At 53.5% G+C, this 13,195-nt stretch overlaps 1 protein-coding gene across 1 annotated transcript in view; it reads right to left on the reverse strand.

Annotated features, from left to right (window-relative positions):
• LANCL2 (LanC like glutathione S-transferase 2) overlaps nucleotides 1-4,346 on the reverse strand; it is an 88,426-nt gene extending 84,080 nt beyond the window's left edge. Inside the window, exon 1 of the mRNA XM_075315152.1 lies at nucleotides 3,402-4,346. Within this exon, the coding sequence (XP_075171267.1) occupies nucleotides 3,402-3,599 (198 nt within the window). The 5' untranslated portion in view covers nucleotides 3,600-4,346. The remainder of the gene's footprint in view (nucleotides 1-3,401) is intronic.
• Nucleotides 4,347-13,195: the final 8,849 nt, after the last annotated feature.

Consider the following 13,195-nt stretch of genomic DNA (forward strand, 5'->3'; position numbering starts at 1 on the left):
GGAGTGCGCAGCATGGGGGATGTAGCACGATGGGGGATGTAGCACGATGGGGGATGTAGCACGATGGGGGGGTGCGCAGCATGGGGGATGTAGCACGATGGGGGGGTGCGCAGCATGGGGGATGTAGCACGATGGGGAGTGCGCAGCATGGGGGATGTAGCACGATGGGGAGTGCGCAGCATGGGGGATGTAGCACGATGGGGAGTGCGCAGCATGGGGGATGTAGCACGATGGGGGGTGCGCAGCATGGGGGATGTAGCACGATGGGGGGTGCGCAGCATGGGGGATGGAGCATGATGGGGAGTGCGCAGCATGGAGGATGGAGCACGATGGGGAGTGCGCAGCATGGAGGATGGAGCACGATGGGGAGTGCGCAGCATGGGGGATGGAGCACGATGGGGGGTGCGCAGCATGGGGGATGGAGCACGATGGGGAATGCGCAGCATAGGGGATGGGGCATGATGGGGGGTGCGCAGCATGGGGGATGGAGTACGATGGGAGGTGCACACCTCCCCCCAACACACACACACACACACACACACACACACACAGGGAACCACAAACACCACCATACACAGACACCCACACACACAGACAACGCTGCACACACACAACACCCAACACACAAACACCGCGGCATACATAAATATACGCACATACCGCACAACACACACATTGCACAAAACATACCTCCCCGCAAAACACACCACACCCACACAAACCGCGCAACACACACAACGCGACAGACACACAGCGCTCCACAAACAACGCAACACACATACAACACCGCTCTCACCCCCCCGCCACACCCAGACAACACCCAGAACATGTACAGCGCCCTACTTGGTAACACTTGGTACACTTGGTAACTACACACAACAACATCTATCTCTATATATATATATATATCTATAACAAAAATCATACATGAACTACACAATACGTAAATTCTAGAATACCCGATGCGTAGAATCGGGCCACCTTCTAGTTCACTATAAGGACACACAGCTAACAGACTGGTTACAGTCAGACACGCTGTCACACAGGCTGGGGGCATATTGACTGCAACCAGCACAGACAACATGACTGCTAGTAGGCAAGGGAAGCAGCGAATATGTATGAAGGATAATGAGCGGCCCCGGAAATTTCATTACAGCCGCATGGAGAGCGATAAGTATAACGTGCCTGCTCTAATCCCCCTATCCCTTCTACCACCATTTTAAAGCGCCAGATTCTGGTCCCCATAGACTTATATGGGGACTGACGTACAGCCAGATAGTCAGAATCAATTCTGGGCAAGATCCAGGAGGGTTTTTTTAAACTCGATTGGACCTGACAACCCCAGGTAACCACCCATCACTAGTTACAGGTGATCAGTGGTGAGAGGAGGCGGGGCACTGTGAGGAGGAGGTGGGGCACTGTGAGGAGGAGGAGGAGGAGGTGGGGCACTGTGAGGAGGAGGAGGAGGTGGGGCACTGTGAGGAGGAGGAGGAGGTGGGGCACTGTGAGGAGGAGGAGGAGGTGAGGCACTGTGAGGAGGAGGTGGGGCACTGTGAGGAGGAGGAGGAGGTGGGGCACTGTGAGGAGGAGGTGGGGCACTGTGAGGAGGAGGAGGAGGTGGGGCACTGTGAGGAGGAGGTGGGGCACTGTGAGGAGGAGGAGGAGGAGGAGGAGGTGGGGCACTGTGAGGAGGAGGAGGAGGTGGGGCACTGTGAGGAGGAGGAGGAGGTGGGGCACTGTGAGGAGGAGGAGGAGGTGGGGCACTGTGAGGAGGAGGAGGAGGTGAGGCACTGTGAGGAGGAGGAGGAGGTGAGGCACTGTGAGGAGGAGGAGGTGGTGGGGCACTGTGAGGAGGAGGTGGGGGCACTGTGAGGAGGAGGAGGAGGAGGTGGGGCACTGTGAGGAGGAGGAGGAGGTGAGGCACTGTGAGGAGGAGGAGGAGGTGGGGCACTGTGAGGAGGAGGTGGGGCACTGTGAGGAGGAGGAGGAGGAGGTGGGGCACTGTGAGGAGGAGGAGGAGGAGGAGGAGGAGGCGGGGCACTGTGAGGAGGAGGAGGAGGTGAGGCACTGTGAGGAGGAGGAGGAGGTGTGGCACTGTGAGGAGGAGGTGGGGCACTGTGAGGAGGAGGAGGTGGGGCACTGTGAGGAGGAGGAGGAGGAAGCGGTGCACTGTGAGGAGGAGGAGGAGGTGGGGCACTGTGAGGAGGAGGAGGAGGTGAGGCACTGTGAGGAGGAGGTGGGGCACTGTGAGGAGGAGGAGGAGGTGGGGCACTGTGAGGAGGAGGAGGAGGTGGGGCACTGTGAGGAGGAGGAGAAGGTGGGGCACTGTGAGGAGGAGGAGGTGGTGGGGCACTGTGATGAGGAGGAGGAGGAGGAGGAGGAGGTGGGGCACTGTGAGGAGGAGGTGGGGCACTGTGAGGAGGAGGAGGTGGGGCACTGTGAGGAGGAGGAGGAGGCGGGGCACTGTGAGGAGGAGGAGGAGGCGGGGCACTGTGAGGAGGAGGAGGCGGGGCACTGTGAGGAGGAGGAGGTGGGGCACTGTGAGGAGGAGGAGGAGGTGGGGCACTGTGAGGAGGAGGAGGAGGTGGGGCACTGTGAGGAAGAGGAGGAGGCGGGGCACTGTGAGGAAGAGGAGGAGGCGGGGCACTGTGAGGAAGAGGAGGAGGCGGGGCACTGTGAGGAGGAGGAGGAGGCGGGGCACTGTGAGGAGGAGGAGGAGGTGGGGCACTGTGAGGAGGAGGAGGAAGTGGGGCACTGTGAGGAGGAGGAGGTGGGGCACTGTGAGGAGGAGGAGGAGGAGGTGGGGCACTGTGAGGAGGAGGAGGTGGGGCACTGTGAGGAGGAGGAGGTGGGGCACTGTGAGGAGGAGGTGGGGCACTGTGAGGAGGAGGAGGAGGTGGGGCATTGTGAGGAGGAGGTGGGGCACTGAGGAGGAGGTGGGGCACTGTGAGGAGGAGGCGGGGCACTGTGAGGAGGAGGAGGCGGGGCACTGGGAGGAGGCGGGGCACTGGGAGGAAGAGGTGCTGTGGCAAAAGGCTGGACTCTGAGGGAGAAGGTGGGGACTTTGAGGAAGCAGGGCACTTGTGGAGGAGGCGGGGCTCTTGTGGAGGAGGCGGGGCACTTGAGAAGGCGGGGCACTTGTGGAGGAGACGGGGCACTTGTGGAGGAGGCGGGGCACTTGTGGAGGAAGTGTGGCACTTGAGGAGGAGGAGGAGCTGTGGCAAAATTCTGGCCTCTGGGAGAAGGCGGGGACTGTGGAGGAGGCGGGGCTCTGCAGGACCTCGGTAGGAGGAGTTGGGCTCGGTGAGTGGAGGGGGCTTAGTACGAGGAGGCGGAGCACTGGGGCCTGTCACGTGACATGGTAGAACACAGCACATACGGGCATCTGGCAGATGTCGTACCTTGCCATCTCGGTCACACGGCAGGTCCAGCCCCTCCTGCTCGGCCACGGTGGAGGCGGCTTCCTCTTCGTCCTCCTCCTGCTCCGCAGTCTCCGGTGGAGGCCGGTAGTCCGCGTAGGGGTTATTAAACGAGCGCTCCTCCATCTCCGCCTCCCCGCCGAACTGCATCTTCAGTCGCTTAGACATGCCCTCTCCCATCTCCCCAACGGAGAGCCGGCAGGGACAAAACACCCAGCCAATTACTGCAACGCGTCCCGGCTGAGCTGAGCGCTGCTGTCACCACACACCGCTGTGCTCACACCAGGAGGGCACGGTGCCACATGGAAAGGCTGGCATCTATGCTGAGCCCTGCCGCACACATGTCACTGTATGAGCTGTGTGCAGGGATGGAACAGCTGCTCTTATATCGTGCTATGATACTGTGACAATCATGACAGGTGCATGACAAGGTGAAGGCAGTGTTGCATTGTGGTGACAAAGCACGAATCTCACACCGCACCGATGAGCAGCCAGTACACAGCAGGCTCCATCATGGGCTCCTATACCCAGCGATCAGCCCCATGCCAGGGGCACAGCACAAGTGGCAGATATTGCACAATCCGGATCAATCCAGCCAGAAAAGTTCTCCATGGTCAGACGCATCCAGCAATGTGGACCCCACAGATCGCCATATCCTCAGTGCAGGGAGCCCCGATATCCAGAGAAGTCAGTGCACAGGAGACAATGCCAGGCAGTGGCTGCAGCCTTCATTCATGAACCCAGCAGGGCAGCCTGCAGACACTTTTCCCTGTCATCCACTCAGTGCCTTTGTCTGTGGAGGGGCTGTAGAATTTGTGTTCCCTCCCTGTGATCCACAGATGAATAAGTGGGTAGGACAGGCTCAGGGGAGGAGGGCTGCAGCCACACATTGTGCACAACTGTCAACCATGGCAGCATCCTCTGCCCTTGGAACGCCTCTGAGTTGCTGCTTACACCCTTTATCTTTCTAATTCTGGGTGGGCTGTGATCTCCCAGTACAATGATGGGATTACAGCCGCGTACCCTATAGAAAGGGCTCACAGCAGGCGTACCCTATAGAAAGGGCTCACAGCAGGCGTACCCTATAGAAAGTGCTCACAGCCGGCGTACCCTATAGAAAGGGCTCACAGCCGGCGTACCCTGTAGAAAGGGCTCACAGACGCGTACCCTATAGAAAGGGCTCACAGCCGGCGTACCCTATAGAAAGGGCTCACAGCCGGCGTACCCCATAGAAGGCTCACAGCCGCGTACCCTATAGAAAGGGCTCACAGCAGGCGTACCCTATAGAAAGTGCTCACAGCCGGCGTACCCTATAGAAAGTGCTCACAGCCGGCGTACCCTATAGAAAGGGCTCACAGCCGGCGTACCCTATAGAAAGGGCTCACAGCCGGCGTACCCTATAGAAAGGGCTCACAGCCGGCGTACCCTATAGAAAGGGCTTACAGCCGGCGTACCCTATAGAAAGGGCTCAACCGGCGGAGCGAGGCGCAATAGACAATAAAGACGTGACGATAGGACACGTCCTTAAGATATGGCCTCAAGACGATGTCCTCTCCTGACAATTAGATGGATCAGTTCTTTAACCAGTTGAGGACCAGGCCATTTACCTCTCTTCCTGACCAGGCATATTTTTGTGTTTTTCATGCACACTGTTTAAAGAGCAGTCATTATTTTTTTTATCTTGTTCAGAGTTTGGGCAATTTCATTGGGAAAATAAAAGGAAATAAATGTCTGTAGCTTATTTTTTTTATGACCACAAATTACTATTAAAATACATTTAAAAATATGTTCACATTTCTGTAAGAATTATGTTTATATATCGGACGCAATTTTTTTTCAACAGGGTAGGGCTAGTAACAAACATGCTGTGTTGCTTACACCAGTTTGTACTCCAGTATCTGCCATACCCGCTACTGCCCCTATCCATACCAGCTGTACCAGCCATACCTGCTGCACCTATCTGTATCTGCCGTACCTACTCCTCTACCCATCTATACCAGCTGTATCTGCCATACCTGTGCTGCATCTATCCGTACCTGCCATACCTGCTGTTGCACCCATCCATAACAGCTGTATCTGCCATACCCGCTTCTTCCCCTATACGTACCTGCCATACCTGTTGCTGCACCTATCTGTGTAGCTGAATCTGCCATACCTGCTGCACCTATTTGTACCTGAGATACCTGATGCTGCATTTATCCGTACCAGCTGCACCTTCTGTACCTGCTGCCGCACCCATCTACACCAGCCATACCCGCTGCTGCATCCATCCATATCGGCTGTGCCTGCCATATCAGCCGTCCCAACTGCATATGCCTTATCTCAGACTGTAAAGGCTGCTTTACACGGTACGACCGATTGTGCGATTTCACAATCGATCGTACCCGCCCCCGGCCTTTTTGCGTCACAGGCAAATCGCTGCCTGTGTCGCACAAAGTTAGTAATCCCCGTCACACATACTTACCTCTCGTGCGACCTCACTGTGGGCGGCGAACGTCCACTTCCTGGAGTGGGAGGGACGTTCGGCGTCACAGCGACGTCACACGGCCGCCGGCCAATAGAAGCGGAGGGGCGGAGATGAGCGGGACGTAAACATCCCGCCCACCTCCTTCCTTCCACATAGAGCCGGCAGCGGCCGCGGGAGGCAGGTGAGCTGCTCATCGTTCCCGTGGTGACACACGGAGCGGCGTGTGCTACCACGGAAACGATGGTCAACTAAATCAAACGATATTATGGAACCTAGCGAGCAGTACCCGACTCACGATTTGTGAGCGATACTGCGTCGCTAGGAGGTGTCACACAGGCCGGCATCGCCAGCGATGCCGGATGTGCGTCACAAAAACCGTGACCCCGACGATCTATCGCACGATAGATTGTCTGGTGTAAAGCAGCCTTTAGTGTCCATACCTCTAGAGCCAGCCCCTTAGATGTACCGTGTGCTGCGGCCCAGTGGGTCCATTCTTGCTTGCACCCGCGAGTACTATTAATTGCCCAGGCCATGGATCCCACTGGCTCCAGTGTGCTGTTCTGCTAACCGGCTTGCAGCAAGAGATGGTCCAGCAGTGAGAACAACAGGACTGGATTCTGACCCATCTGCTGTCACTGGATACTCATCTGCACACCTTGACTCAAGGGTCTCAGTCTGTCTCAGTTCTGATTGTAGTCCCTACTCCGGCAGCAATTCCGGCTCCAAGAACTGGCCCTTGTTTGTCTACTCCTCCGTGGTTTGACGGCGATTCCCAACAATGCAGGGGGATTCATAAATCAGTGCTCCTTGCACTTTGAACTTTTGTCCCATCAGCTCATCTTAGACCAGATCAAAGTGGCCTTCATTATGTTGCACCTGACCGTTGGGGCTTGATTAGATCAATCCATTATGGGAGAGGAGTGATCCTTTCATCCTTAACCTGCAGACCTTCATAGAGGTGTTCTGTAAGGTATTCGACGAGCTGGGTATAGTTTCCTCAGCATCATCCTTGCTCGTTAGACTCTGCCAGGGGAATTTCACCATAGGCCAGTATGCTGTTATCACACCCTGTACTCCGAACTGGGCTGGAACAATGAGGCACTGGTGGCTGCATTCTGGTAAGAACTTTCCAGAAGGATCAAAGACGAACTGGTTAGCTGTGATGTGCCTTCTTCCCAGGGTGGCATGGTGGCTCAGTGGTTAGCACTGTAGCCTTGCAGTGCTGGGGTTCTGGGTTCAAATCCTACCAAGGACAAACATCTGCAAGGAGTTTGTATGTTCTCCCTGTGTTTGCGTGGGTTTTCTCCGGGTACTCCAGCTTCCTCCCACACTCCAAAGACATACAGTTAGGGAATCTAGATTGTGAGCCCCAATGGGACAGTGTTGTCAATGTATGTAAAGCACTGTGGAATTAATAGCGCTATATAAATGAATAAATATTATTATTATTATATATATTATTCCCTGGCCTGGACGAAATGGTATCTCTAGCTATCTGCATCGATTTCAGATTCCAACTATCCAGAGAGATGAACCGAGAGGATTTTGTTGCGCCTGGTTCGATTGTTCATTACAGACACCCATTATGGCGCAAGCTGCATTTCTCGATACTCTCCCAGAGCCCATGGAGGTGGATCAGGTGCATCCGGCAAAGAGCCAATGAGAGCTCCGTTGCATTGGAGAGGGGTGCTTCTACTGCGGAAGTCCTACTCACCTGATCTGTTTCTCTCATAGAAAGCCAGGAAACGTTCAAGCCTAGGATCTGTAGGAGAGGCTACCGTAGGGAAGAGAAAGTCCTCTTCATCCTTATCGATATCTGTGTCAGTATCTACACTGGGTGCAGAATTATTAGGCAAATGAGTATTTTGATCACATCATACTTTTTATACATGTTGTCCTACTCCAAGCTGTATAGGCTTGAGAGCCAACTACCAATTAAGTAAATTAGGTGATGTGCATCTCTGTAATGAGGAGGGGTGTGGTGTAATGACATCAACACCCTATATTTTGATGTGCTTAATTATTAGGCAACTTCCTTTCCTTTGGCAAAATGGGTCAGAAGATAGACTTGACAGGCTCTGAAAAGTCCAAAATTGTGAGATGTCTTGCAGAGGGATGCAGCAGTCTTGAAATTGCCAAACTTTTGAAGCATGATTACCGAAATCAACCGTTTCATGGCAAATAGCCAACAGGGTCGCAAGAAGCGTGTTGGGCAAAAAAGGTGCAAAATAACTGCCCATGAATTGAGGAAAATCAAGCGTGAAGCTGCAAGATGCCATTTGCCACCAGTTTGGCCATATTTCAGAGCTGCAACGTTACTGGAGTATCAAAAAGCACAAGGTGTGCCATAATCAGGGACATGGCCAAGGTAAGGAAGGCTGAAAAACGACCACCTTTGAGCAAGAAACATCAGATAAAATGTCAAGACTGGGCCAACAAATATCTTAAGACTGATTTTTCAAAGGTTTTATGGACTGATGAAATGAGAGTGACTCTTGATGGGCCAGATGGATGGGCCAGAGGCTGGATCAGTAAAGGGTAGAGAGCTCCACTCAGAAGCCAGCAAGGTGGAAGTGGGGTACTGGTATGGGCTGGTATCACCAAAGATGAACTTATGGGACCTTTTCGGGTTGAGGATGGAGTGAAGCTCAACTCCCAGACCTACTGCCAGTTTCTGGAAGACAACTTCAAGCAGTGGTACAGGAAGAAGTCGAATCATTCAAGAAAAACATGATTTTCATGCAGGACAATACTCCATCACATGCATCCAACTACTCCACAGCGTGGCTGGCCAGTAAAGGTCTAAAAGATGAAATAATAATGACATGGCCCCCTTCTTCACCTGATCTAAACCCCATAGATAACCTGTGGTCCCTCATAAAATGTGAGATTTACAGGGAGAGAAAACAGTACACCTCTCGGAACAGTGTCTGGGAGGCTGTGGTGGCTGCTGCACGCAGTGTTGATCGTAAACAGATCAAGCAACTGACAGAATCTATGGATGTTAGGCTGTTGAGTGTCATCATAAAGAAAGGTGGCTATATTGATCACTAATTTTTTTGGGTTTTGTTTTTGCCTGTCAGAAATGTTTATTTATAAATTTTGTGCAGTTATATTGGTTTACCCTGTGAAAATAAACCAGTGAGATGGGAATATATTTGGTTTTTAATAAGTTGCCTAATAAGTCTGCACAGTAATAGTTACCTGCACAAACAGATATCCTCCTAAGATAGCCAAACCTAAAATCCCCACTCCAACTCCAAAAATATTAAGCTTTGATATTTATGAGTCTTTTGGGTTGATTGAGAACATAGTTGTTGATCAATAATAAAAAAAAATCCTCCAAAATACAACTTGCCTAATAATTCTGCACACAGTGTAGTGGCAACATCTAATTCAATGATTCAGTCTTTCTGGACCCTGGTTATGCCGGGAACTTCATACCGTTATGCAGGGCCGGACTAGGACTAAAATTCAGGCCTGGCATTTTGGGGTGCACAGGCCCACTTTTCGCGTGGTGAAAGTGTAATATCTTTGTGCACTTGTAGATTGTGTAAAGGCCGCTTTACACGCTGCAACATCACTCAAGCGATCTCGTTGGGGTCACGGAATTTGTGACGCACATCCGGCCGCTTTAGCGATGTTGTTGCGTTGTTGACACCTATGAGCGATTTTGAATTGTCGCAAAAACGTTCAAAATCGCTCATCGGTGACATGCCCCCCTATTCTCGATTATCGCTGCTGCTGCGTGTACGATGTAGTTCGTCGCTCCTACGGCAGCACACATCGCTATGTGTGACACCGCAGGAACAAGGAACCTCACCTTACCTGCGGCCGCCCGCAATGAGGAAGGAAGGAGGTGGGCGGGATGTTACGTCCCACTCATCTCTGCCCCTCCGCTTCTATTGGGCGGCGGTTAAGTGACGTCGCTATGACGTCACTGTGACGCTGAACGAACAGCCCCCTTAGAAAAGAGGCGTTTCGCCGGTCACAGCGACGTCGGTAGGCAGGTAAGTAGTGTGACGGATCCGTGCGATTTTGTGCGCCACGGGCAGCGATTTGCCTGTGTCGCTCAACCGATGGGGGCGGGTACGCACGCTAGCGATATCGGTACCAATATCGCAGCGTGTAAAGCAGCCTTAACATGACCATATAACATGTAGTCACGGCTGTGTCCAGTATTACAGCTCAGGCCTATTTATTGCTCTTAGTAGCAGGACCTGGTGAAGCTGCTATTTTCCTACAGAAAAACAAAAAAACAAAAAAGTGAGCTGGAGTATGAGATGATACACATGGAGCTTGTGAGCTCATGTTCACACTGGCCATAAGACAAAGAGAAACCAAGGAAAAAACCTTCCGTTCCATCGCCGGCCTCCTGGCTCTTGTAGTTCGCCAGCTCCAGCAAACTGACCACTTCCTGTGCAAAACCTCAGTCAGAGCTGTCACCACCCACCCCAGTGTCCAGCCCCACCCCAGTGTCCAGCCCCACCCCAGTGTCCAGCCCAACCCTCTGCCCGCCCCCTGCACACACAGTCCCTGTCAGTATTCTTCCCCAGCACCTGACCTGGTATCACTACAGCATTGCAAATAACAGCCCCACATCAGGCTCTGCACCGCACACGTATGTTCTGCACCGCACACATATGGCTCTGCACCGCACACGTATGTTCTGCACCGCACACATATGGCTCTGTACCGCACACGCACACATATGGCTCTGTACCGCACACATATGGCTCTGTACCGCACACACACACATATGGCTCTGTACCGCACATGCACACATATGGCTCTGTACCGCACACATATGGCTCTGTACCGCATACTCACACATATGGCTCTGCACATCACACGCACACATATGGCTCTGTACCACAGACGCACACATATGGCTCTGCACAGCACACGCACACATATGGTTCTGCACCGCACACGTGTAAGGGGTGGGCAGACCCCTTACAAGGAGGTGCAGTTTCCCCCTGAAGATACCTCACTCTGGGGTAGTTACTGTTGATTTTATTAATAAACATGTTTTTACTGTGCAGTGGGTTTTCCCCTAGAGCCCGGGTAGGACGGCTGTCCCCATAGAAACAGGGCAGGAGAGAGGAGGAGCCGGCAGCTTAGAGAGAGAAGTGTGTGTGTGTTGAAGTCAGTTGATTCCGGGACGGGGGCGAAGGAACAGCCAGGGGCAGAGTGTGGAGCTGAGTGGGCAGAAAGAAAGAAAGAAAGAAGGGAAGAAGAGAAGAAGTGTCCTCAAGGGTGAAGCAGAATTGGTGTGGGTCCAGTCTGTGTTAGCCGGAGTGGGAGCCTAGGTGAAGTGGAGTAGCCGGGCACATCCCCACTAGAGGAGACAACAAGGAAAGATTTCCCCGGACAGGAATTGTGACCGTGCGCTACAAAATCCGTGCATTGAGCTGTCTGTGAAACTCTGTGCAATAAAGATGTCATCTGGTTTATCTGATCTCTGCCTGAAGAGTCTTCCTGTGGCTGAAAGTATGCTCTTTTACACCACACTCTGCCCCACAGAACAATCCCCTGTCCCAGTAGTGACGGCGGAGCCGGGGGTTGGCCTGAGAGAAAAAGGGGCCACGACTACAAGCCCCGAGGCACCCCCGGCACCCCGTTACAAGTGGCATAGTCAGCAGGATACGGATTATCTGCAGGGGGTCCCGATCCAAGAAGATGGAGACAAAGTGGTGCCTAAGGCGTTGGACCAGGCACAAGACGGCGGTAAGATGGCCTCCGTCTTCACGAGTACAGCGAGCGCGCGAAGAATTGGCGCCAAACGAAAGACCCTGAGTTGGCCGGCGAAGAAAAAGAAGTACAGAGTACGCTGTCCAAAGAGGGGAGGTGCTGGCCCTAAGATGTTACTGAAAACATGTGGAGAGGGTGGCAGTACAGAGAAAAAGAAGAGTCGCCTATGCTGGGTCGATTTAATGTGTGAGACTGGGGGTGGAGCGTATACAAGAGCGGGAAAAGAAGGCCCGCCTCCACCTTCCCCAGCATCTCCACCGTCCCCGGCGCCATTACAGGAAGGTCTGCAAGAGATCGGATGGGAAGAGTGTCAGTACCGGAGACGTACACAGCAGAGACCGGTGCTGGCTGAGATTTCCCGGCCGAGAAACACGCTGGCGGTGTCGCCAGAAGTCATGACAGAACTGAGTGCTGACCCAGACAAGGGGACACCGGCGGTGTTAGCGATCCACCAGAGTATGGTCACACACCCGGTGATCGTCGTGGGTAGTCCCCGTCCATCCCGTTCAGCGACCCCGTCACCCCCGTCGGGGGTTGAAGAGGCAAAACCGGAGACAGAGGCGCCAGAACCACCAGTCAACTACGAACCGTTCCGGAGGCTGCGCCGCTTGCCAGGTCAGTCCCTTTCCGATTATGTGAGGGCTCAGCGGGCCGAATGGCAGCGCGCTTACCATCCCGAGTGACCCGTAACGACCGGAGGTGATGGACATGTTCGTGTTGAAGACCGGTGTTGTTAAAGAGCCGGAAAAGTTCCACAGTTTGCAACCATGTTTAAGTTACCGAGCCCGGAAGGAGCCTGATGCTGGACTGAGCCAGGGGCTCCCTCCGTGATGTTAAGGAAGACTTTATTGTTTGTCCTCCTATCTACTAAGACCGGGAGTGCTGTAAAAGCCTCCGGGCACACTGCCTACAAAGACCGGGAGCTCCCAGGAGGGACTCCGGGCGCAGAACTTGGGCGCTCAGTGGTTGACTTTGTTTATGAAGGTTTTAAAGTTTTATCCAAAGTTTGCCTTGCTGCTAAATTGTGTTTTACAGGTTCGAGCCTTGCCGGGAGGCTTAGGCTTAAAGAGGGAAGGAATGTAAGGGGTGGGCAGACCCCTTACAAGGAGGTGCAGTTTCCCCCTGAAGATACCTCACTCTGGGGTAGTTACTGTTGATGTTATTAATAAACATGTTTTTACTGTGCAGTGGGTTTTCCCCTAGAGCCCGGGTGGGACGGCTGTCCCCATAGAAACAGGGCAGGAGAGAGGAGGAGCCGGCAGCTTAGAGAGAGAAGTGTGTGTGTGTTGAAGTCAGTTGATTCCGGGACCGGGGAGAAAGAACAGCCAGGGGCAGAGTGTGGAGCTGAGTGGGCAGAAAGAAAGAAAGAAGGGAAGAAGAGAAGAAGTGTCCTCAAGGGTGAAGCAGAATTGGTGTGGGTCCAGTCTGTGTTAGCCGGAGTGGGAGCCTAGGTGAAGTGGAGTAGCCGGGCACATCCCCACTAGAGGAGACAACAAGGAAAGATTTCCCCGGACAGGAATTGTGACCGTGCGCTACAAAATCCGTGCATTGAGCT

The sequence above is a fragment of the Anomaloglossus baeobatrachus genome, chromosome 6, assembly GCF_048569485.1.
Source record: "Anomaloglossus baeobatrachus isolate aAnoBae1 chromosome 6, aAnoBae1.hap1, whole genome shotgun sequence".
In the NCBI taxonomy this organism is placed as follows: domain Eukaryota; kingdom Metazoa; phylum Chordata; class Amphibia; order Anura; family Aromobatidae; genus Anomaloglossus; species Anomaloglossus baeobatrachus.